Source organism: Indicator indicator, chromosome 21 (assembly GCF_027791375.1).
Source record: "Indicator indicator isolate 239-I01 chromosome 21, UM_Iind_1.1, whole genome shotgun sequence".
NCBI lineage: Eukaryota > Metazoa > Chordata > Aves > Piciformes > Indicatoridae > Indicator > Indicator indicator.
This window is the reverse complement of record NC_072030.1, coordinates 15,370,044-15,395,801: the sequence shown is the minus strand read 5'-3', so window position 1 is coordinate 15,395,801 and position 25,758 is coordinate 15,370,044. Positions and strand designations below refer to the sequence as shown.

Genomic DNA, 25,758 nt, shown 5'->3' with positions numbered 1-25,758 from the left:
CCTTGTGGTCCCTTCCAACCCTGACTGATTCTATGATTCTAAGGTTTCCTACTGGAGCTGGAAATGGGAAGGAATAAAAGGAGAGTATTAACTTTCCCTCCTGGCATGGAAGCTCGTGTTAGCACCAAACAGTGATGGATGTGCAATAGCTGCATTGGAAAAATCATTTTGGTGGTATCATTTTGTTGTTTCTCTGACTGGTGGACATAATTTTTATTACCCAGCTGTCTTGCTTGTGGAGGAGGCTCATCATCTAGACAGAGTGAGGGATTTGGTGTGCTTTACTAGTGACCACCTGTCTCAAGGAAAAATTATTTAGCTCGGGAATAATGGGCTGTGAAAAACACCCTCAGGAAATAAGGGCCTGAACCAAAATACTACAAGCAGTTTTATTGCAATGGGAATTTATTTCTAGTTGTCAGAAGATGTTTTTGTGTGTGTTTCTGTGTAGGGTGTATAGCTGCATGACAGTTACACTTGCACATCTTTCCTATTTAGTAGAAAATTAAGCAGCAGACTGAAAGGTGACCTCATTAATGTTTATAAAGATGTAAAAGGTGAGTGCCAGGAGGATGGAGCCAGGCTCTTCTCAGTGATGCCCAATGGCAGCACGAGGGGCAATGGTGGAACTTGAGGCATAAGGAGTTCCATGGAAACATGAAGAAAACTTTTTTCACTGTGAGGGTGTCAGAGCACAGGAACAGGCTGCTCAGGGGGGTTGTGGAGTCTCCCTCTCTGGAGATACTTGAACTTAGATGATTTCACCTCAACATGACGAGAAACTTCTTTCTAGTGATGGTGATGGAGCCCTGGAGCAGGCTCCCCAGGGGGGTTGTGGAGTCTCCTCTGGAGACTTTCCAAACCCACCTGGATGCATTCCTGTGCAGACTACCCTAAGTGACCCTGCTCTGGTGGGGGGGGGTTGGACCTGATGATCTCTTGAGGTCCCTTCCAACCTCTGATATACTGTGAGACTGTAATATTCAAGACCTGCCTGGATGTGTTCCTGTGTCATCTGCTCTAGATGATCCTGCTCTGGCAGGAGAGTTGAACTGGATCATCTTTCAAGGTCCCTTCCAGCCCCTAACATTCTGTGATTCTGTGATTTATCTTTTTGGCTGTTGCTTCCCCAAAACGATGACTAGAAGTGTGTTTAGGATGAGAGTTAGAAGCACAAATGTTGATGCATTTAAAAGGAAATAGAGGTTGTGCAATAATGTTATGCAAATGCATCTTGTTATGAGTGTAGTAGAATAAATCATTGACTCCACTTAAGTCAGTGATTCAGTATTTTAATGTTAAGAAGGAAAAGGCATAGTTTTTGAAAGCTTTGGAGGATTTAAAATGTTTGTTGCTCTGGATGATCTGTTTTCTAAGTCAGTCAGTCTGAATATCTGAAAATTAGAATACAGAGAGCAAATTATTATGCTTTAATTCTGTTTTCAGTTCATGTGCATGGAGAGGGGAATATATTTGTTTCAAGGCCTTTATATAGAGTTACAGTTCAGTTTGGGGATGCATATGTGTGTTGATGATGAATCCAGCTACCACAAGGTATTTGTATTGCTTAACAGTCAATGACCCAGAAATCTTTAGTGTGGGGGTGGGGTTTAAAAAAGAAAAAATCATGCAAGTGAAGAAACATCTTGGACAGGACTTAGGGGAGAAAATAAAGCCCACAACCCGCCCTCCCCCTCCCCCCCCCCCCCCCAAAAGCTGGATTTCTAGAATGACCATGCTTAAAAGCTGTACAAAGCTGACTGTGCAAAACCTCATGGCTTTTTTTGGTGTGCATAAACAAACCTGGGAAAGGTGAGCGGAGGTTTGCTTAGATGCTGGAGGAGCTTTTTACTGCAAAATGCATGCAAGCCTAGCACAGGTCAGATAAAATCCTGGATTGTTATAGCCTTGAAAGGTGGGGAAGATCACCATGAAGTGTGTTGTGCTGTGCCAGGCTGCATCACAACTCTGTCCATTACACCTTCAACGTGCTGGTGAAGCGTTTACTGCAGCCTGTTGTATTCCCTGTCTGGATGGCGATGCTCTGTCACCCCACTCACCTTCCTTGTTTGTTGTTTGTTTGTTTGTTTGTTTTTTCCCCACAGGCTGCGAGAACACCACCGTGCTGCAATTAAGGTGATTCGCAGGATGCAGTACTTCGTGGCAAAGAAAAAGTTTCAGGTGAGTTGTGAATAGAAAGCTCCTTTTCCAAAGGAACCCTTTCATTCTGCTGATGCATTGTTTCTTTCAGAAGCTAAAGAGAGGCTGGCACAATTCATTTCGGTCATGGTGAGCGACACCCACTGTTCTCTCCCTCCTTCAATGGGGTGGTTGTTCAGCAGCAGGTTAGCCAACTGTGGATGCTCTGGAAATAGGCTCAAATCCTGAAATGCAGCCGGAATTAAAATGTTATTTTCTGCTAATGGACTTGACCCTTGACCCTCTGTTATCGCTGTCTCTTTTTCCCACTGCAAACATTCTCATATGTCTCCATTAATTCTGAGCTGAGTTACTGTCATGCCAAGTCAGGAGGATTAGAGATTAAAATACTACCTCAGCCTTGGTTCTGTCTCTTACATGATGATAATGAAGTCCTGATAAGAAACCAGGGTGGAAATTTGTTAGCCTGTTGGAAGGTTTCTCCTTCCTTTTCCCTTCTTTCTGCATAGGTAGGAGACCTCCTGCCCAGTTTGTGAGAGATCTGTTCTCTTCACCCCTCCAGCCCTCACTGACACACATTCCCTGTGTGCCACTTCCCTCACTGTGATCCTGCCATACCAGAAGCATTTAGCAGGAGCAAATGAGCCTTGTTGCCTAGCCTGGCCAAAACATTCTGACTGCAACCTTTCTGTGAATGCCATTTCTAAACCCATTTTGTTAATCCAGTAAAAACCTGCCAACAGCCTTCAGCTTGATTTAAACCAGGTGAATATATATATGTATATATAAATATATATTATATATATATATGTGTGTGTATATATATATATGTAAGAAATATATTACCAGGTGAATATATATGTGTGTGTGTGTGTATATATATATGTAAGAAATATATTACCAGGTGAATATATATATATGTGTGTATGTGTGTATGTGTGTGTGTGTATATATATATGTAAGAAATATATTACCAGGTGAATATATATATATATATGTAAGAAATATACTTTATTTAAAATTAATTAATAAGGCCAAATCTCTGGAGAACAGGCTTGACAACTGAACACACAGAGAAAGAGTTTAACTGCCCACATCCATTTTCATCTATGACCTTGCCACTACTGCTTGCAACAGACTAAGAAGCTTGCCTGCCCTTAATCTAGACACGCCTAAAGAAAAAAAATAAGGGGGAGGGTGTCCTTTTTCCTTCAGATTTGAAGGGCACACGTTTTTGAGGGTCAAAAAGATGATGATGACCAAAAGACCACTGTTCCTGTAAGGCAATGCTTACTGCTGCTTCAAAACCATCATTCTGACTTCCTCTTGGAAATTTAGAAGCACTGCCTGAATTCTTTAGCTGTTTCCTTCTCTGAGTCTTTTTATTTTTACTAAAAGTTAGGAGCTAAGCTGTGGCTCAGGTTGCCTGAGCTTTTCAGGAATATGTTTCAGTGATGTAGGATGGATCCAGACTGTCACCATTTAGGCTGAAATCTCCCATGGCTGGGGGGTTCTTGGAGAGAGCACTTTCAGAAAGTTTCTGCTAGCACATTTCACACATGATTTTTATTTGACTAAAACTGAGAAAGGCATAACCATAGAATCATAGGATCAGTCAGGGTTGGAAGGGACCACAAGGATCATCTAGTCTGGACTACTGGAAAATAATTCTGACAGCCACTTGGTTGAGAAGATCCTTAATGCTTGCTGGCCAGTATTTGTAGCCTAACAAGCACTGTGGCCCATTCCAGTGATGTATCCACTGTTCTTCTGTGCAAAACTGCCTAAATGTGGCTAATTCCATTAAACTGAATTTATTCTCATTCTAAAACCTGATTGTGATCCTTTTGCTGCGTGGTAATTACTGCATCATCGCTCTCATAAATTTAGATCATAAAATATTCGCCGTGATGTTAACTAAGCTGCTTAGAAACAAGAAATCCACACACAATATATCTACCTCCCAAGTGGTGGCTGTCAAAAAACAGATTCTGAGAATGCCTGAACACTGTGTGCAACATTATCCACCTGGCAACTCAACCAAACTCCCCTGCGGCAGATGATTTGATAGAAGCTGAAAAAAGCATTTGAGGGAGTAGAATGGAACTATTCAGTTGCTACTTAAACCTTGTTTGTACTCAGGATCCTGGTTGCTAATCTGGCTTCTCAGTTGTACTCTCACTTTTGCATCTGCAAAAGGCCTGGTCCTGGCCATCTACAAAATCCCTCAGCAAGGCTGTCTCACATCCTTCTTTAGTAGCCTTCCCAAGTGATCGATATTAACTGTTACCCAAGAACTAAAAACGTCCTTTTGGCTGAAGTGAAACATATCTGCAGTCACTCCTCTGTACAAGTGATCTGCTGCTGTTCCTATCAGAGCAGTCTCCCAGCAGGAACATATGGAGATATCTGATACCTCTCCCTAAGTTCTGCATGCAAGGTTATGACCGAGTTTAAATATTTGGAAAGCACCAAAAGTGCAGCTCTCAAAAGCATCTCAGTAACTTAATGCACAAAGTCACCTTGAAATTCAAGCCACAAGGTGCTTTTAAATCTCTCCTGTAATTAAGAGATAACCACTGTCATTATTCTTTCCTCAAAAGTACATCATAAATCTGCTTGGTTCTCTTGTATGCACATAAAATAGTCATAGGAATTAAAATGCTTAAACATGTGCCAGGCAATGACTATACAGTTTCTAATAACCTGTCCAGTGTACTATCTGAAATTATGGTAAAGATGATGATGCATTTTAAAAATGTATCTTTCAGCATTCAAGAGGCCTGGGTAGCTGTTTGCTGGTAGATATTTCCCTTCTAAGTTTTTGTGTTTGTGAAATGTGTCTTTCTAAAAGAAAATTCAGAAAATTCAGATTTTTTTTTTCCCCTGTTGGAAGAAAACCCCAACAGTTCATTGGACTATTCATGCTAAAATAAGCTAGAACAGAAGTAATTGCAAGGCCAGCACTTAAAGGGAGTGTTTTTTAGAGAAGCCTCTGAAGCTTTTGGGAAGGGAGAAACATAGGAAGAAGGGGAGGAAGAGGAAAATTTTGCAAAATAGGTCCCAGCATGAACCCAGCATGGTTCTTAAACTCTACCAGCTGCTTGCAGGATACACCTGTATGCCTAAATTTGCCTAGATACATTTGTTTTAAGAGCTCAGTTAATAACAGGGGTGTGATGGCTATACAAGGACAAAAGTCAGTCAGAAACCAGAGCCTTCCTGTTTTAAATAAATAAATAAAATACAGAGAAGCTAACCAGGGAGACAAAGAAATTTCAATGGGGGAAATTTTAACTTACTTAAGAAGATTGTTGCCATGAGTAATGGTTAATTAGCAAAGGGACATGTGTAACAAAGTGAAGAAGGAAAGCTGTGGGACTGTCTGCTGCTTGTGTTTCTTCAGTACTCATCCATTGCCTGCTGCAGGTTGGTTGGGTTGGTTTTCTTTTTACAACACCAAGGTTGTCAGCATCACAAGTATTTTCTCCTGAAAGATCAGCTTTCAGAATGGATTACAGGACAGTAAATAGTGAGTCTTAAATACCCTGCCCTATGCAGAAATTAAACTTCATGCACACATTCTATTTACTCCAGGTTTTCAGCTCTTCCTTTAAAGAGAAAGCAGCAGCACAGTGACCAAAAAGCAGGCAGGGATATACCTGCTCTTTCTCCTGTCAGGTACCTGCATCAGAGAGCACCAACAGCAGGAGGAACCTCTGCACTTTTATTCTTCCTGAACAGCTTTTCTGAACCTGGAGGTTTCAAATCTGGCAGATTTCTCTCTTCCTTATTTATAGTACAAAAATAATCCAAGAATTCTCTTCTCTTTTTTTTTTTTCCTAACATCATCTTGTTTACAGTACAAGTCCATGGAAAGACTTATGGGCTTGTGCCATGGTTGAATCATATTTCTGTCTTTGTGGATGTTAGTTCTGATTTATATGTGTGTAAGCAGTCAGGGTTCTTGGGAATTCTTCTGTGAGCTCTTTGGTTCAATGGAAGCAATTCCCATTCCTGTTTAGCCTTCCACTAGAGTGTATCTCACAATCAGGCGAGGTCTGTAGCTAGCTTTGGAGAATCTGGCAGACCAGAAATCTAATTTGTTTGATGCAGTGATGCTATATTAATGATTTCTAAAACAGGGGAGGTCCCAAGCCTAGTATAGGGGATTGCATGAAGGTGCCACAGCCTAGTTTTTATGGCTTTCCTTTGTCATAAAAGAAGAAAGTGCTTGTGGCATGGAATTGAATAAAGTCTGCAGCATGTGAAATGCAGTGCAGAGACATCTCCTGCTTTTGAAGTATAAGTGGAATATGACTCTTATTTCCAGAAGAAACTGGAGTGACCACAAACTACTGAGCAAAGTGCCAAGTTCTTTTGGCCTCAAGTTCAGTGGATAATCTCTTGAAAGCTATGCACAGAGCTGCAGTAACAAAAAGATAAATGAAATCAGAACTGTCATAATTATTCCACCAAAAAATGTGTGATCGTGGCAACAATCAAAGTATCTCAAATGTTAAAAGCAGTTGAAAGAACTTACCCTTGATAAAAATCTGTTACCATAGACCGTTCCTACATCCCTGTGGCTTAAAGGCATGGGTTTTGTGCTTTTTATTTTACAGCAAGCTAGAAAGCCCTATGATGTCCGAGATGTTATTGAGCAGTATTCACAGGGCCACCTCAACCTGATGGTGCGAATCAAGGAGTTACAGAGGAGGTATGTCCATCAAATTCAGCGTTTGCACAGCAGCAGAGGGATGTTTGTGAATTAAGTCAGTGATCTGGGCTGGGCATCAAAACCTGACAGGGTCACAGGTGCTGCAGCAGAAGGGCTGTGCAAAGGTACAGAATATAAAAGGCATTCAAGTTAAGCTTTCTTTTCACACAGGAAGGGAAAAGGCAAAGAGCTTCCTCTGATGATTGGAACTTAAAGTTTTCATTATATTCACATGTATTGCCTCAGTCACTGCTAGCTCTGAATGTACACTGTAAAATCTGTATGTTAGGGGCTGTGTTCCACATTCAGAGTGAAATAGTGGCATAAAAACATAGTGGTTTGAGCTTGAAGGGACACACTCAGCACTGCACTCATCAGGGATATCTTCAACTAAAGCAGGTCACTCAAACCCCCATCCAACCTGACCTGGAATGGCTCCAGGTGTGGGGCATCTGCCACCTCTCTGGGCAACTTGGGCCAGTGTCTCACCACCCTCAGTGTTAAAAATGTCTTCCTTGTATCTAGTCTAAAACATCCCTCTGAGTTTAAAACCATCACCCTTTGTCCTATCACAACAGGTCCTGCTAAAATGCCTGTCCCTGTCTTTCTGATAGGCCACAAGAAGGTCTCCCTGGAGCCTCAGGTCTCCTCTGTCACCTGCTCTAGTAGAATTATACTGAAGAGCAAACTAAAGGACACCAGATAGATGCAATAAATAAGCTGTGGAAGAAGGATAAGATGAACAATACCCTTCACAAGGAAAAGTGATGGGCATAATAAAACTTTTCAGAGATGAAAGAAGCTGAAGACCAATCTCAGTCTAATTCCATTTTGTACTATTTTTATAATTTCGAGCTATTCTTAGCCCAAAGCAACTGCTTCCCTTGCAGTACAAACCAGCAATACTTGAACTTCCCTTTGCTTCTTTGTGAAGGTCTCCCTTAAGCTTGAAATTCTTTTTTTGTTTTACAGATTGGACCAGTCCATAGGGAAGCCATCTCTTTTCATCTCTGTCTCAGGTAAATTAATATGAAGGATGTGTCTAAAATTAATCTGATGAAGACATAATTAGTGGAAAATATTTGTTTAAATACTTTGTGTTTTGTTGCCAAAGTTTTTAACAGTGCCAACAGCGTGGTCTGAATTTCAGGCATCTACAATAGTAATTAGTCATCTTCAAAACAGGGTTGTTCTTATTTAGGTATTTAAAGGACCTACCTTCACTAAAGTCTGCAGAACATTGGCTCTAATTTGTTCAAGACTCTCCATGTCTCCTATCAAATGTGTGCTATGACTGCAGAGCTCCTATGGAATCAGTAATTATTCACATAGACTTTTGACAGCTTTGGAAAGAGGCTGGAAAAGGAGCAGAAAGTGCCAAGTTTGTCTTGTTTGTGACAAGTCTGACCACTGAAAACTCCATTAATGTTATTTTCAAACTCATGTTTCTATATAGTTTATGGGGGGTGGAAGTGGGGGAAGATGAAATGCTACCAAACACATTGTTGGGGTTGGCTGTGGAGTCTTTTGCATAGAGTCAGACTGGTTTGAAGTGGCAATGAAAGCATTAAACTGGAAATAGTTTTGTTCTCCTAACTTAAAGCCTAAAACTGAGGTAAAAAATGCCTTAAACTTAAGGGCTATTAATAGCCATGGTGTGGGCTAACACTATAAAAAGAAACAAAAAGCTGCTTTTAAGGACTAGAAGTAGCCTGGCAAAGGTGTTCAGTTACACCACGTTGGTGGGCTAGTTAAACACACCCTGTTGTGGCTTGCTGATATTTTGTTATCCCACCAGCTAGTCATTTGAAAATGTTCTTTTTTTGTTCCACAGAAAAAAGCAAAGATCGAGGGAATAACACAATTGGTGCCAGGCTGAACAGAGTGGAGGACAAGGTAAGGCTCAGGGAGACTGGCAGTGAATGAGGACATGGTCTTCATAGGAGGTGGGGGGACATTCAGCTTGGAATAGGGTTGAATGCCTGGTTTTGCCAGGTGATGGAGTGTAATTTGTTTGTGGTGGATTCCATTTTTGGTTCTTTCATGCTATTTTAACAGAATAAGAAAAAAAAAAACCAAACTTCAGACTTGGTTTGATTTTTGGTCTCTTTCGGAACTCGCTTGGGGTTTCGGTTTTTTTGATTGTGTTATTTGTTGCACGTGGCTCAATGCTCTGCTTCCTTCCTTCACAATAGATAAAAGGCTCTGTTCCTTTAATACCTTGGTATATTATGGTCCCCAAGATTTCCCTTTGATCATTGCTCTGTTTGTATAACTCCACCTACAATTCCTTGGAGAGGGCCATAGCAAACCTTGTTCTGTCCTGGTTTTCGTTCCTTCTGACAAATGGAGTTTCACCTTTTAAGTGACACGAAGCCAGGAAAAAAATCAGACTTGTTCTATGATCTCAAATTAACAGTTAAGTGCTTTGTAGCCCTTTATTTCAATGCTGGCTGTGCTTGAAGGCTTAGATGACAGGTTGAGGCTATGTCATTGTTAAAAAATATGTTTTCCTATGCTGGTATTAAGGAAAGAAAGGGAGAGTTAAGAGAAATGGTTTGAAACCTTTCCTGATCTTTTGTGGTGATTTGGTGAGGAGGGTAAAGAATGTCTTTACCTGAGGATTCACTCATGTATCTGAACTCTTCATTTGGTATTAAGGAGTCAGCATTTTTCTTAAGGAAAAGAGCTTTCAGAGTGTTTCTTTCACAACTGAAAGGATGTGATAACCTCAGGAAGGGTTTGTTCTGAAGAAATGCCCAGCAGATATTCTGCAAACCAAGAGGTGTCAGCATCACATCCCAAAGGGTGCCAGCTGGGCACCTGGAGCAGTACTGATTGGCTCATGGCATATCTGCTGCTTGCATGTTTCTCCTTAAATACTGAAGATGAGCTTGACAGTTCCCAGAACTGAACTGCAGTAGACCAGAACTAAATGGTGTTTTAAAGGGAACAGGTGTCTTGTGGTATATAGGGTGACACACAGAAAGGGTGAAATAGAAGGGTGGAGGGTACAGAGCATCTTGCACACAGAAGAATCACTGTGCAGTGCTCACTTGCTGGCTCTCCTATGTGCTTGGTGAGTGCTTCCTACACATGGAAGCCCTTTCCAGAAAGTTTGGCTTACATTTATTTATTTTTCTCTCTCTAATGTCAACTGAAAGCGTGGAACACTAAAAAATGTCTTGTGACTTGTGACAAAGAGCAATGACTTTTCAGTTTGGACCAATAACTCTCCAATGACAGCTGAAATAGCTTCTCACTGCTATTTGTGAAATCTCCAGCGAGCCTGGGAAAGCTTTGGTGCTGTACTGGCTCAGAGATAAGCTCTTTTGGGGTTATTAATTACTCTTTTTACATCCTTACAAATAAGTACACCGTGAATTTATAGCGCCTGTTGGTTTATGTCTTGTAATGGGACTGTAAAACACTCCCTGTTTAATTTTAGTATAGCTGGGTTAAATTTTAGCCTTGTTCTGAGTAACAGACCCTTCTTTCTTTGCAGTTGCATGAGGTCATCTGTGGTTTCAGAGCTGTATGTTATCTGCCCTATACAGCTAGTCCTATCTGCAGGAATTTTATCTGAAAGTAGCTGAAAGGCTAAAAATAGAGAATTTCGGTTGGGCTGGGCAAACAGTGGTACACATGGCAACACACTGGCAGCACTGAGATCCCATTTGTGCTGCAGATGGTGGCCAAAGCTAGCTTCTGGGTATTTTTGCTCTCAGAGATTGGTCTTTCATGTATATGAAGTATATGATATGCTTTCACCATACAATTAAAGCCTTCCTGAGCTGAGTACTGTATAAAGGATCTCTCTATCAGCTCTTTTTAAGGTGTCTGCACGTTTTAAACGGTTACAAACCCTCCCATTTGTGGATTAGTTTTGAGCCTTGGACTTCTGAAGGGGAGATTTTCAGTGCTGCAGGCTAGTGTTAGCATCTAACCACCTTTTCTGTGTTTTTGAAATGACTTAAAGTAGGTTTTTCAATGAGCTATAGCCTTCTGAAATGATTTGGGCACTCCTGCTGCAGCAAGAAATTCCATGGTACTTCCCATGCCACAGGAATAAGTTGAGGTCTTCTGAGGGAGCCTTCTCAATGATCATTGGTATGCTCCTTGCAGCAAAAGACTACTGTGCAGTTATCAGAAAGTCTGAGTTAAAGCAGAAAGAGACAAAACCCTGAACTTTCATTTCCTATACTTTTGGGCATTTCTACTTGTGGATGTCTGCTGTCAGCACAGGATCTGCTTCTAGCACATCAGAGGCAGATCAGAGTTGATGTTATCTTCCTATAGGCTTCTGTGGAGGTGGATTCTTAACTCAAGAAGCATTTATAAATAAAAATAATTCTGTCTTCAGCAGTACTGAATTCTGTTTCTGGGACACTGTGTTACTCTTGCAGCTCTTGCACTTGTGGCACATGCTCTAGAGGCACATGTATGGCTGGCCACGCAGAAGGGATGGCACATCAAAGGGGTTCTTTAAAATGCTGAGAGTGAAACAGCAGTGGATTGGCAGGAATTGTGATATTTTGTGGCACAACTGTGAATGTCCAAGTATTGAAATCAGAAAAAAAAAATCATGTTTTCTTTTAAATATAGGAATGTATTCACTTGAGGAAAGAGTCCTGTGGCATCCGTTCATTTTGTGCACCGAGTGAAACTCTGTCCTTGTTATCTACACAGTTTGTGATAACAGAAGTGAAGGTTGTTTCTTAATACACAGAGGCCCAGGGGATGAATCACACTTGAAGGAACCTTCCTGAAGATTCCTTCCCATGGAATTTTGTAGTTGTGGCAAGAAACTGATAAGGTAGTTTTGTAAATGCAGCTAGAAACTGCACCACTAGATAGGCCTTCAAGGATAAAATAAAATAGATGCTGCTGTGCTGCTTGAGTTGCCTGCTGGGAATCTGAACTGATCTTGGAAACCAGCACTGCAAGCAATACTCTTATTTGCACAGTTCTCCTGAGTTCTGGTTATGGTGATTTGGTTTTCTGTCTTCCACCTACAAAGTCTTTGATTGTTGAGTGTGTAGATCCCATGTCCAGTAAAACTGATAGAGTATGATATAAATTTGATATGGTGAGAGCTGAGTATGGAACTTTAGCAGAGAAATAAGTGCAAAGGCTTTATCTGAGCTGGCTTTCAGAAGGTGGTGGAGACCTGGATGTTACAACACTTACACACATGGTATGACATTTTCTGCTGGTTAAATAGTTTTCTGTAATTGTTTCACCAGAGCATTGAATCTCTCCATATGTGTGCTAGAAACCAGTTTGGCTAGAACCCTGTTAAACACAGTCCCAGATGAACAGAATGACCACTGAGAAGTCTAGATCCAGTTTCTGATTTTACTCTTCCTCTTTCCTGCTCTTGCTTTCTAGTCAGCTGATAGTTCCCCGTTGCAAAAGGGTTTCAACTTATTTCTCTTGTTGTTTTGCTCAAATATGTATGACATGAATGACATGTTACAGAGCAATTTCACTGTGGTGTTAATAAATCAGCTGTTTTACTCTGCAGCACAAGGTAAATTGTAATCATGCCATTTCTTACAATGAGCTCCCAGCCCATCCAGTGTGGGAAGGTTTAAAATGTGCTCCAGAGCCTGTTCAAGGTGGTAGGAGTCTTTCCTTTGAGCTGGCAAGGCTGTGAAGCAAGCCTTTGAATCAAAGCATCAGGTAGTCTTGATGAGCCAGCAGTTCAGCAGGCAGAAGCATTGTGCTTTATGCAAGTTGTGTGCCTTTGAGAGGAGGTTTTCTTTTGGTCATTGGGAGACAGTTTTGCTCAGTGTTACTTGTGTGACAGCATTTCTGTCAGAAACAGAAGTATAGATCTCTACAGGTGTCCCACTGGATGATCAATATTTACAATCCCAACAATGCACATTAGGAATTTCAACATTTTATTTAGGAAATTATCACCTTGCCTACCTCTTCCTGGCTTCACAAATACCAGATTTCATGTGGAGAGCTTGTTCACCTAAAAGAATTCTTCCTGTGTGGTCAGTCTTCCAATCTGATGTGAAATAGCTGCATTATCTAAACCCAGGATCAAACCATGGTGGGTTTTGTGTCTATTTTTAATGGCATTCTGTAGCCTGTGGGAGCAGTCACTGTGCCTCCTGGTGTAACATAGCAATTAGTGCAAGTTTCCAAATAGGCTTTGACTGATGATTCCCTTCTTCCACATCAGTATGCAATGGACAGGAACACTTTGGCTTTGTTTTTAATGGAATAACGATGCTGTAAAATTGATGCTAAAAGACTTAAAACCAACCCCCTGACTTTCTGCTCAGTGCTGGATAGCATGGGTAGAGCCCAAAGTCATCAGAGATGGCTTCAGAAAGTGTCTGGTATGGAAATATTCATGTCTTTGGAGGTTGAAGGACATGGACCTGATGGAGCAGGTCCAGAGGAGGGCTGTGAGAACAAGGCGTTGGAGCACCTCAGCTACAAGGACAGGCTGAGGGAACTGGGGGTGTTCAGCCCGAGAAGAGGAGGCTCTGGGGAGACCTAATAGCAGCCTGCCAGTACCTGAGGGGGGCTACAGGAAGGATGGGGAGAGACTGTTTACAAAGACCTGCAGTGACAGGACAAAGGGCAATGGCTTTAAGCTGGAGAAGGGCAGATTTAGATTGGATGCTAGGAACAAGTTCTTTACTATGAGGGTGGTGGAACACTGCAACGGGTTGCCCAGGGAGGTGGTTGAGGCCCCAGCCCTTGAGATATTCAAGGTGAGGCTGGACAATGCCCTGAGCAGCCTGATCTAGTTGGGGATGTCCCTGCTGATTGCAGAGAGGTTGGGTGGATGACCTTTGGAGGTCCCTTCCAGCCCAAACCATTCTGTGATTCTGTGAATGTGCACTAGGCAGCTCAGGTATTGGATACTGGCAGCTTCTGTGAGGATTTGCTTTCCTGATACCTAGAAACAGAACTGAAAACTAAGGTTTGGATGGGACTTTTGAAAGAGATGTGAAATCAATAAGAATCAAAAGATCCACTGCCAAGCAGTTACTCATCCTGTACGTAGTTCTTGCAATAATGCAGAAGTAATAACCTGGGGGATGTGGGAGGAATATTAAAAGGCACATGGAAGATTAAGTATCCCTATTTATTTAATCCTTAGTCCTTTTCCAGATGCTGGAGCACAAGCATACGGAAGCAATTTCAGTGCTGAACTTTGTGATGGAGGATGCTCATTTTCTATAAATTGGACTACAACTAAGCACATCCTTCATCAATCTAGGTCATTAGGCAGCTTTACTATTTTAATTGCCTTTCTCTCACCAATCTGATAGTATTTCAGTGGGCAAATAAGAAAAACCTGCAGGTTTCCATTTCCAGTATCCTATGCTTCCCATCTGCCCAGCTACAGTAAATAAAATTATCAGGCATATGTGGGGAAAAATGAAAACAACAAATAATTACTTGTAGGATTCACTGCTGCCAGAAGCTTTGGTGGCCAGAACAGCAACAGAAAGAGAATAGAAAGAAACGGGGCTCCCCTCAGGATCGTTAAACAGGATGTCTGTGTGTTAACTCCAATTTAGCAAGTACTTTAAACAGTAGTCAGTGATGAGTTGGTAAAAAAAAAGAGAGAAAAGCATGATTTTATGTGTAGGTACTTTCTTACACTTCTTAATACTCTGCTGCAAGCCTTGCACCAGAACCAAGACAACTGGGGCAGGGAGAGCTTAGTCTTGTTCAATATAGCCCTTTTAATGCCAACTTGGTATATACAGCTGCTTGCTCCTGGATTTGGTCACCAGCACAGCCCCATGCAGCTGATTGTGGCTGTATGGTGTAGGCAGAGTCCCTGTGCCTGTCTAGAGGACATCCATGTAAGTTTTGCAGCACCATACCTTGAAGAGAATCTTTGGGAAATCATTTGCTTGCAGCCTTTTGTCTGCACTAATGTTATCTGTTTGAAGGTCATAGAATCATAGAATCAGTCAGGGTTGGAAGGGACCACAAGGATCATCTAGTTCCAACCCTCCTGCCATGGGCAGGGACACCTCGCACTAGATCACGTTAGATCTTGCATCATAGAATCATAGAATGGTCTTGGGTTGGAAGGGACCACCAAAGGTCATCTAGTCCTACCCACTGCACAAATTAAAAACAATCTATTTTTGTGTCAACTTGAAAATCATTTAACATACACAGTGTTAAGTACTATCTACAGCCTGCAGGGAACTCTTCTAAGTGCAGTAGTTTAGATATAGAATCATGGAATCATATAATGGTTTTACTGATACAGAGCAGTGTCAGAAGCTATTGTGTTGTCATCTCATGGATCAGAGGAAATGTGAGAGATGAAAAAAAAATACAACACAATCACAGAATTATCTGGATTGGAAGGGACCTCGAGGATCATCCAGTTCCAACCCCCCTGCCATGGGCAGGGACACTTTCCACTAGGTCAGGTTGCCCAGAGCTACATCCAGCCTGGCCATAAAAAATTCCAGGGATGAGGCTTCCACCACCTCCCTGGACAACCTGTTCCAGTGTCTCACCATGCTTATGGTGAAGAATCTCTTCCTAATGTCTAATCTAAATCTACTCTCCTCTAGCTTGGATCCATTCCCCCCAGTCCTATCACTACCTGACACCCTTAAAAGTCCTGGTACCACACAATATATCCTATCAAATCTAGGAACTGGGGGGGAGAAATGGAAGAAAACAATGGGCAATATAAATAATGGGGGCAAGGGGAAGTGTTACAGTGTGAGAGCTGAAATCCCCCTCCCACACTGACAATAACCAGGCTAGCTCAGTCTGGAAGCAAATGAAGCTTTAAAACCATCATAGGGAAGTAATGCTTTACTAGTTAATAAAGAGATTAAACCAACTAAACAGAGAAAGAAAAGGGAAAAACAAGTCTTGCTTCCCTCTTTTACACCTGAGGTGCAGGAAGTGACTTGCCAAGGGTATCACAGGGGCACCTGTGGCACAGCCAGGAATTTAACTTCAGCCATGTCTCTAGTTTTGAATAGTTACATTGGCCAGTGCAGTGTTCAACATAATCATAGCCCATTAATACTAAAACCATGCAGTACTTGAGAACAGTGTATAGAAACACATAACCCACACCAACCCAGCCAATATAAATGCACTAGGATGATTTTTAGACACTGTCTTTCAAATCATCTGGAAATTAATCCACCAGCATCATTGTGTAGCCCAGGAGCCTATGAGTGGGGAGGACTGAACATGCAGCTCACAAAACCCTGTCCCATGCATAGGTAATTATGCATGCAATATTTCAAGCAAAACCAATTATATTAGATGCTTTATTTGCACAAGCAAGCAGAGAGAAATGTTCAAGTGAGTTCAGATATTCATCTAAGCTTCTATTTTAAAAGTCTTGGATCCAGCCTTGCTTGCCATTGACCCTTCTGTGACATCTGTTAATCTTGGGCTTATTTCCATTTCTTTCTCTTTTCTTTTTTTTTTTTTTTTTTGAAACAGATGACTCCACTTAAATCAACACTTGGTTTGCATTAGGCAGATAGAAGGTGATTCACTTTGTAACATGTGCATCTTTATCTAGTTAAGTCCTAATAGCCTTAATATATCAAGGAAGCTGCTGTGATTAACAGCACTAAAGGCTTTGTCAGACACTTCACCTAATAAATACTGCCCTTTGTCCAGCCAGAGAGAGAGAGATTGAATAAATACATTGTGCTTCCAAACTGAAAATGTGTACAGCCTTATAAATATTCTAAAAATATCCCTAAAAATATATATACATGTTGACAATAGAAACTATATCTACATAAATGTCTGTGTTTGTACATGTCTCCCAGTCCGAGTGTGGGCTGGCTCTCTGCCCCATCTAGGCTGTCCTTTTTCTGTTCCATCATTTCATGGTGGAGCCACCATTCATGTGTGATTTTTTTTTCTTCCTGTTCACTTGAGCTTTGTGCAAGTTCTTTGATGGCTCCTTGTCTCTGCTTGTCATAGCTTATCTGTCCTGGGGTAGTTGGATGTGTATTAACCGTGCCACTGTAGTTAATATTGGCAACAGAGACATCTGACTTGGCCTGATCCTCACGTGTGATAATCCTGCCAGATGAGGCAGTCAAAACAAAAACCCTGAGAGCAAAATATATTCAGAATGTCAGCTTGAATGGAGGTGGGGTCCTGGCTTCATCATAGCTGAAGTTTTTCTGCCACCCATGTCTATGATTGCAGGCTGTGGTCATCAGCAAACTGAAGGAAGCCTTTGTTTTGCTACTCCCAGGCTTCTGGAGAGTTTCAGCTGGAGGAGTTGTATAGGAGAACACATCAGAAGGAAAATGGGCAAGGGTAATTTTTGCTGCTTCTCCAAAAGAGACTGGCTGAGCCATAATCATGGATCTTCTACCTCTGTGTTTGCTCATGTTAGAGAAGGGAGTTTTGGCCAAGCTTTGGGGTCAGATAATCAGAGATGTTACCATAAACTCTCAGCAGACTTTTGGTAGCAGCAGCAGCAGCAGGTGGGGAGGAGCAGGATGCCTTTGCACCTAGCACACACTCCATGCTCTTCCATCTAGCACAGTGCTCTGCAGGCATACTGGAGATCCATCTAGCAGTGTTTGGGTGACACTGCACCTATGCTGGAATTATTAGCTTGGCCAGGATACTTTGCAAAGGTCCAGCTTTTTCTGGTTGTGGCATGGGCAGCACTGGTTCAGCTATCTTTGCAGCAGGCTTTTGATTGTAGCTAACTTAGCATGATGCTCACAGTGAATGAGTCTCTCCTAGGCTGCTCCTAGACAGTGGTTGACAAAGCTGATTTTGAATCTCCATGAATCTCTGTGCAGAGGAATTTCTGAATTTCATGGCAGCTAGAAAAGGGAGTGGAAAGTAATTTCTTCTGCACAGAGGAAGGGGAAGAGTATTTTGAGTCTTTTAGATGACTTCTTTAATGACATAGAAGTATTTCTTCAGAGGAAACTGGTGTCTGCAGAGTAGGGTACATACTGGTCACTCTCAAACGTTTTCTTTTTAGGCTATAGGTGGAAAAGTGTAGGAACAATGCCAATATTTCAGTCAGCAAAGCATCCAGGGAGCCCTTGGAAGAATCTGGGTCACAGCAGTTTAAGAGAGAGCTAGGCATCTTAATGGTGTCTTAATACAAATTGAAGGTAAGGACAGAGATTGGTTTAATTAAGATTGAAATTGTATTAGGTGAGCTCAGCTGGCAATCATCAGCAATAACTCCTGGAACAGGGATCTTCTCTACTTCCTCTACATCCTCCTCTCAATGCTGAGTAACTCCCTCACACAGGGCTGAGGCAGCTGGGGCCAGAGCAGGTCTCCTTGCTGTGCTAGTGAGCACTTGTGTTGAGTCCTGTGGCATCTGCAAACATGCAGAAGCTTGAATCTTGCTTTTAGCCTGGATCCCAGAGCAGCTGGAGGGCACTGTAAAAAAAAAAATGGTGCCAACAAATAAAAATTTCTTTCCAGTTTCAAAAAGATCTTCTCAGAGCACATCCAAAAACTCCTTGGGTGTTGTCCTCACTCTCATCAATGCAAAAAGTAGAAAGCAATGGTGGAAGCATGAGAGGGCTGTCTCTGGCAGGACAATGTGTGTGCATGTCCATACAAACTCCTGGCATATCCATACAGACTCTACCTCTAGCAAGCCTTGAGCTCAGAAAAAGGTCACCTTTTCTGAGCCCTCTTTCAAACCCAAAAGATGAAGTTCTTCTACATGCAGAACCCCTTCTTCTTCTGCTTTACCAGAGAAAATCCTCCTCTCCATGAGAAGTTTGCACTCCATAGTACATAATAATGAGGACTATTAGAAAAGACTCAAGTCCTTTCCAGCCTTCTCCTAAAGTTTCTTTCACTTCATCACAGATTTGGTTTGTACTGAAATGAAGCTGTGAGAAATACATTGAACAGAACTCAAAGTGGTGCTTTCATGGCAGTTCTGAAGCTGATGGCTGGCTTGCTGCTGCAGGCATCTGCAGGCACCTTGGGCTGTAGGACAGTAGTGTTATGACTTTGGAGGCCCAGCTTTTTTTTTTTTTTTCTTTTAAATCATAATAGTGATACAGTGTGCATGCTTTCCTTCCAAAAGCCTGGGCAAGCCACACTGAGCTGATTTTTCTTGGCACACTATAATTTTGTCTTATATTTTGTAATGAAGGTCTCTGGGCATGGAATCAAAAAGCTCCACTGGATACATAAGTTTTTTTTTTTGGGGGGGGGGGAGGTAAAAAAGAAAAATGCAACAACAAACACATCATTTGCTTGCAGATTGATCATATTCCTTTAACAGCTCTAGATGTTTAAGCACAGAGAAAGTTACTGGGGAATTAAGGGAAAAAGAAGCATGATTTAGGGGATGTTTTGAGGGGGGTTTGGCACGATTTTCCAAGTGTTTTGTTAGTGGTTTTTTCCACCATGGTTTTGGTCTTCTGCTAGTGTGCTTACAATGACTGGGCCACTCAGGACATCTAGAAATCAGTGATAACTTTTCATGAAACATGTGAAAAGCCACGTGTGTGCTGGAATGGTAGTCAGCTGGACTGACACCAGAACTGTCTAATGGACACAGTTTATTCTGTGTCCATTTCCATTGTCTATGCTGCTAAAGGAAGGCAAGTCTCAACAGCAAAGTCTAGTTCTGTGCTCCCCATTTCATCTCCCAATAGCCTGGTTTTCAGAGGGGGTAGCTGACACTGTGGGTGCTCAACATAAGTTTGAAAACCAGCCCATAGCTCTCCTCTGGAAAGGAGTGTAATGCAACATTGTCTGCTCAGGGTGGGGAAGAGACAGCTGCTCCTCACCCTCAGGACATGGAGCATCAGGAGAGCTAAACCCAGCCTTGCTCATCTCTAGGAAAACAGGGTGGAGTTCAACAAGTTTCCCAAATGATCTGTAATTGGGGGGTAATGGTGTCATTAACCTCGTGGTGATAGTGTGAAATGGATAAACATGGATAGCTGTAGCAGGCTCCAAGTGCAATCAGAAGATCCAACTTCAGCTAGAAAGTAACTAAGAGGGACCTTCCTCTTCCTGTTTTCTACTCATTGTATGAAACTGGTAAATGCTACCTATGCTGTTAGGGCTGAGACTGAGGAAGGGTGGCCCCTGCTAATAGGCTTTTTTTTTTTTTTCCTGTGTAGGTACAGGAAACTGCCCAGGGTTGAATATAAAGCAAAAGAGTGAGTGAAGGGGAGTTGACTAACGAGTTCTTATTTGCATATTTTTCTAGAGATCCATCACTGCAGTTTTACAGATGAAAACTTTTCTGTGCATGTATTATTTGGGCATCCTCAGCTATTTTCTGTCCATCAATAATTGATGAACTCTAAAGCATCATAGAATCATAGAATGCACTGGGTTGGAAGGGACCTCTGGGGGTCATCTAGTCCAGTCCCCCTGCAGACAGAAGGGACATCCCCAACTAGATCAGGTTGCTCAGAGCCCCATCAAGCCTGACCTTGAAATGTTTCCAGGGGTGGGACCTCCACCACCTCTCTGGACAACCTGTTGCAATGTCACACCATCCTCATAGTAAAGAGTTTTCTCCTTACATCCAAAAGAAGGGGATCACTATGATCAAAAGTTTCCAGGTATTCTCAGGGCTTTTCACCCACCATGAATAGCAATACATTGCATCCTTTTTTTTCCTCATCTTCCTTTTCGCTTCAGATTTGTCCACTCCTTTTGACTGCTGGTAGCGATGCTTTCCCTCAGGGTTTAGGTTTGATTGCTTCCATCAAAGACTTTTTGATGTTACCCTTGTTTGCCAGAGGCAAGAAGAAGACAGCTTGGTTTTGGTTCATGATAGCCTCTAGACCCAAGGCCCTTCCAAAAGCATGTTTACTTACCAGACAAGGGGATTTGATTTCAGAAAATTACTCTCTGTAGCTAGTTGTTAGGAGGCAGATTGGGTAAAGTTTACAACCTCTTTTTGTTTAGCTTCTGGAACAGTGCCATGAAGTCTCAGGTTTCCTGTATAAAGAGAGATCTGTATTTGGTCAGAAGGTGACCAGGCAAGGTACATGAAGGCTGCAGGGTGAATGGCTCTTTCAACAATGAAAACGCTTTGGACTCTTTAACATCCCAGCAGTGCCTTGTCTCAAGACAGTGTAGAGCAGGCAGAATTCCTCATAACATCAGGGAGCCAAAATAACCACCCTGCAACAAATCAAAACTTCAGGAAACAGGAAGATATTTGCTGCCAATCTGATGATCATCATGAAGTCCTTTGGCTCTCAGAGAATCAGAAGAGATGAGGGCTGCTTCCTTCCCAATGAGTGCTGTGTGCTTTGGTTGTTCACACACAAGCAGATGGGGAGTGGTATCTCATGCAAAGTATCTTAATGCAGTGTTATTCCAGCAGCAAACACACCTGGAGTCTGAGGATTAAGGATTTTAGATGGTAATTCCTACAGAAAGAGGATGCTCTTTGGAACATGACATTCAAGTAACAACTCACAGTCACATTGGAAGGATGCAGTAGTGGAACTCTCTGGTTTTCCAGGCTTATTTTCCTAATTTCCTCAAATAGGTGAGGGAATGCATCTCCATTTTATTTGCTCATTCATCTGTTGGTGTGTTGCAGCCTTTCAGCAAGTTTCCAGCTGCTTGCTAGTTGACTCTTCTTTTCCAGCAATTCACAGACTAAATTCCATCATGAAGAAAACAACATGCTAGGAATCTGATTGTGGCCATCTCTTTCCACATGGTTTAGAGAAGTTTCTGAATTGTCTTTTTGTGTCTGAGCTAATCCTTGGGTATCAGCAAGTCAGTTCCACTGGCATGATTGTCTAAACTTTGCCATTTATATCATAGAATGATAGGCTGGTTAGGGCTGGAAGGCACCTTTAAAGCTGATCTAGACCAACTTCCCTGCAGTGATTGGAAAACTTGAGGCTTCACTGATCCTGAGCACCATCTTTCTCCTCCACTATCAGTTGCTCCTCAGAAAACATCACCAAATTAATGATGGTTTATTTAGGAAAGTCATGAACACCCCAATAGTTGTGGGACCTTGGGTTTGGTAAAACCATGAGGCTAAGGCCTGAATTAATTTCATGCAATTTTGGATGTGTAGAAGCATGCCACTGACATCTCTTCACAGGAAGCTGACAAAGACTTTATTCTCCAGGCAGCTTCTGCAGAGCATGGGATGAAGCCAGGGCCGCAGCAATGTGCAGTGCTGAGCTGATCCTGTGAGGTCCTGGCAATCTCATGCTCCTGTTAGAAGCTGGTCCATTCTGAGCTGGATTTCTGCAGGGGTAGCCAGAAGTGCTGGGTCTTGCAAGGAAAGCTTTCCAGAAGTAAGCATTTCTTGGGGTTTTATCTCTCAGTTCCTGGGTTTCTAAAAGCACATCTGACAGAAAGGTGTTCAAAGACTTGTCTTTGAACAGGCAGGCTGGAGAAGTGCTAACCACTGGGGAGACAGTGCTGTGGGTTTCCTGGTATTGACTGGTGCCTGGTTTGGTTTGAATTTTTTTTCTGGGATACTAATTTGTTCTTTGTTTAAGCTAAGCAAGAAAAGGTATGGAGTGTAGTTCCCACCAGTACAAGGTGATGCCAAGCAGTGCCAAACAGTCCTCTCCTGGCAACAAAGAGCTGTTGTTCAGTATCCTCACACAGGTTAACCACAGAGTTGCTCCTGAGAATCCTTCTGATTTATGGTGACGTGGCTGGCAACAACCAAAAGCTCTCTAGCAGGGCTTTCCACAGTGCTGTGTCAGCAGTTTCTCATATGCACATACACACGCTCTTAAGTGTACATATTTCTAGCAGAGGGTTCTGACCCATTCCTAGTATTCATCCTGCTTTTCTTTGCCCTTCAGTGATGTTTATTCAGCAATAATGTATCTACCCCCATCTCTTCTTGCACATTTAGTGTCTGTTCCCATTACAACCCCCTCCTAGTCAAAACAGCTCTGGGAAATGAATTCTTATTGATCTTGCGCTGCAAGTGCCTTGCTAGGAGTAATTCCCTGGGAGGGGAAGAGGCAAGTAATTCAGTTTCTGGGATGAGACAACTTGTCTCAATAAAGCACATCAAATGGTATCAGAGAAGCAGCTCTGAAATCACACAATAATTGTGATACAGTTACAAATATAATTTGCCATCAGAACAGTTTCTGCTATGTCTGAAAGATAGGTCTTACTCAAATTTAAAATAAATAAACCTTTCCTTTACATATAGCAGAATTTACATTAAAATGTTTCTGTCTTGTAGTCTCATTCTTGAAACCCTCTTTCTACCTTTCCCTCCATCCCTCAGGAATTACAGAAGCTCTGCCCTGCCTTGACTTGTAGATGGGTTGTGCTTCACCTATTTCTTATTCTTGTTCTCATGTTGGGCAAAAATCCAGATGAAAACTACACAGTTGTGGAACTCTTGAGATTTATATCTTCAGCCCCCAGCTGAAGGCTTGGGGTTTACTTCTGACTGATTTTGGTAGGTCTCCACTCTTTGGTTTGTCTAGCTCAAGCTCCACTTTTGTCTGTTTTGACAATCCTAGCCCCTGAGTCACAGATGTTGTTCAGGCTTTTATTCCTTTCTTCCAGCTTGTCAATGCATAAACAAAAAGAAGTCAAATCAGCTCTCTGCTGTGAGGTCAGGCTGAGAGAGTTGGGGTTGTTCAGCCTGGAGAAGAGAAGGCTTCAGGGAGACCTTCTGGTGACCTTTTGGTACTTAAAAGAGCCTAGAAGAAAGGTGGGGACAAACAGTTCTGAAAGGAATGTTGCCACAGGACAAGGGGTGATAGTTTTAAACCACAAGAGGGAGATTCAGACTAGAGAGAAGGAACACATTTTTTTATGATGAGTATGGTGAGACCCTGGCCCAAGTTTCCCAGGGAGGTGGTAAATGCTCCATCCCTGGAACCATTCCAGGTTGTCTGGGGCTCTGAGCAATCTCCTTTCATTGAAGATGTCCTTGCCTATGTCAGAGGGGTTGGACTAGATAGCCTTTAAAGGTCCCTTCCAACCTAACCCGTTCTGTGATTCCATGAATAGCTTTATTTGAGCCTTGATCTCATGGAGAAGTTCTCTTTACATACTTCCCTGAAATGTGAAAAAATAAAATGCTTGTGAGTGACAAAGCTTAGCAGAGGCAGAGAGTGGACATGAGGATAATACAGGCTTGCTGACCCACAAGTGCATAGTTACTACACACTGGTGTAACTACACTACTCTAACCCACTGGACTCCACTGACCTTCACTGCAGCAGGTTGTGTTCTCTGAACACAATAAGCTGGAGCACACTTTGTGGTTATTTGCTCATTCTAAAAACATTTTGTTTGGGAAAAAAAGACTGTTCCCAGATTTAATGTGGTACACTTGGCTTTAATTCATCCAGATACTTAAGTACATGACATGTGTGAGTCTAAATGATTGCTGCCCACTTCAGTTGGAAGGGCTGTTGCTTCAGATTTAAATTCTGCTGAAGCAGCTTGTTGAACAAAGGTCCTCATTTGTAGTTAGGTTACTTCCCCCCTCCCCCCCAACTTTATAAACAACTGTGACTTTACTGTTTTTAAGAAGCTTCCAGCTTTTCCAAGGAGAGCTGAGTCACAACTGTCATGGCCTTTTGTCTCTGGTTGTGTAAATCCTGCGTAGTGTCTGAAAGCAGAGGTCTCTAACCTCATGCCCTAAAATCCACCATAGGACTAGACATTTTTAACTTCCTTCTCTCCAGAGATAGGGACTAGACAATTAGCCAGGACAAAAACTTCAGATTCTCAAAGATCAGATCACTGCAGTGAAATCAGGGCTTCAGAAGCCCTCTTTATGTGCCAGTAAGTTGATGAAAAGCAGCAGAGTCCCATGTGTCTCATTCATTTCTGGGGGACTCATGAGGTTTCTTTCCAGCCCTGTACTCCTTTTCAGCAGTAAGCACTGTCACTGATGAATGTCACATGGCAGTAGAGATGTAGTGGAATAGGATTGCAGTTGGAAGGGCTTTTGAGACACCAGCAAGGTGTGTCCATGTGTTGTTTTTCTCTTATTTTACCCAGTTAAGAAGTCTTACCACAGTCTTATCAAGCTGAGGGAGGTTGTCCTCCCCATCTGCTATACCCCTATGAGGCCACATCTGTAGTATTGCGTCCAGTTCTGGGCTCCTCAGTTCAAGAGAGACAAGGAACCACTGGAAAGGGAACAGTGGAGAGTACAAAGATGCTGAGGGGACTGAGGGGTGACCTCATTCATGTTTATAAAATGTGAAGGGCAGGGCTGGGAGGATGGAGCCAGGCTCTGTTCAGTGATGTCCAATGGTAGGACAAGGCACAATGGGTGCAAACTGGAGCATAGGAGGTTCCACATGAACACAAGGAAAAACTGTGAGGCTGACAGAGTCCAGAGAGGTTCTCTGGAGATACTCAGAAGCCTCCTGGATGCATTCCTGTGTAACCTACTCTGGGTGATCATGCTTTGGCAAGGGGATTGGACTAGATGATGTGCACTTGCAGCCCAGAAAGCCAACCAGATCCTGGGCTGCATCAGAAGTGTGGCCAGCAGGTCAAGGGAGGTGATTCTCCCCCTCTGCTCAGCTCTGCTGAGACCCCAGCTGGAGTACTCCATCCAGTTCTGGAGCCCCTATTACAAGAGGGATATGGCCATGCTGGAACATGTCCTGAGAAGGGCCACAAGGATGATCAGAGGGCTGGAGCACCTCTCCTATGAGGACAGACTGAAGAAGTTGGGGCTGTTCAGTCTGGAGAAAAGAAGGCTCTGAGGTGACCTTATTTTGGCTTTCCAGTATCTGAAGGGGGCTACAAGAAAGCTGGGGAGGGACTTTTTAGGCTATCAGGTAGTGATAGGACTAAGGGGAATGGAAGTGGGGAGATTCAGGCTGGACATGAGGAAGAAGTTCTTCCCCATGAGAGTGGTGAGAGCCTGG

The 25,758-nt window shown here is 42.5% G+C and overlaps 1 protein-coding gene across 1 annotated transcript in view; it reads left to right on the top strand.

Moving 5' to 3' along the window:
- KCNQ1 (potassium voltage-gated channel subfamily Q member 1) overlaps window positions 1-25,758 on the top strand; it is a 350,807-nt gene that overhangs the window by 236,012 nt on the left and 89,037 nt on the right. The window contains exons 14-17 of the mRNA XM_054390363.1: window positions 2,106-2,181; window positions 6,786-6,880; window positions 7,853-7,899; window positions 8,715-8,776. Of these exons, the coding sequence (XP_054246338.1) occupies window positions 2,106-2,181; window positions 6,786-6,880; window positions 7,853-7,899; window positions 8,715-8,776 (280 nt within the window). The remainder of the gene's footprint in view (window positions 1-2,105; window positions 2,182-6,785; window positions 6,881-7,852; window positions 7,900-8,714; window positions 8,777-25,758) is intronic.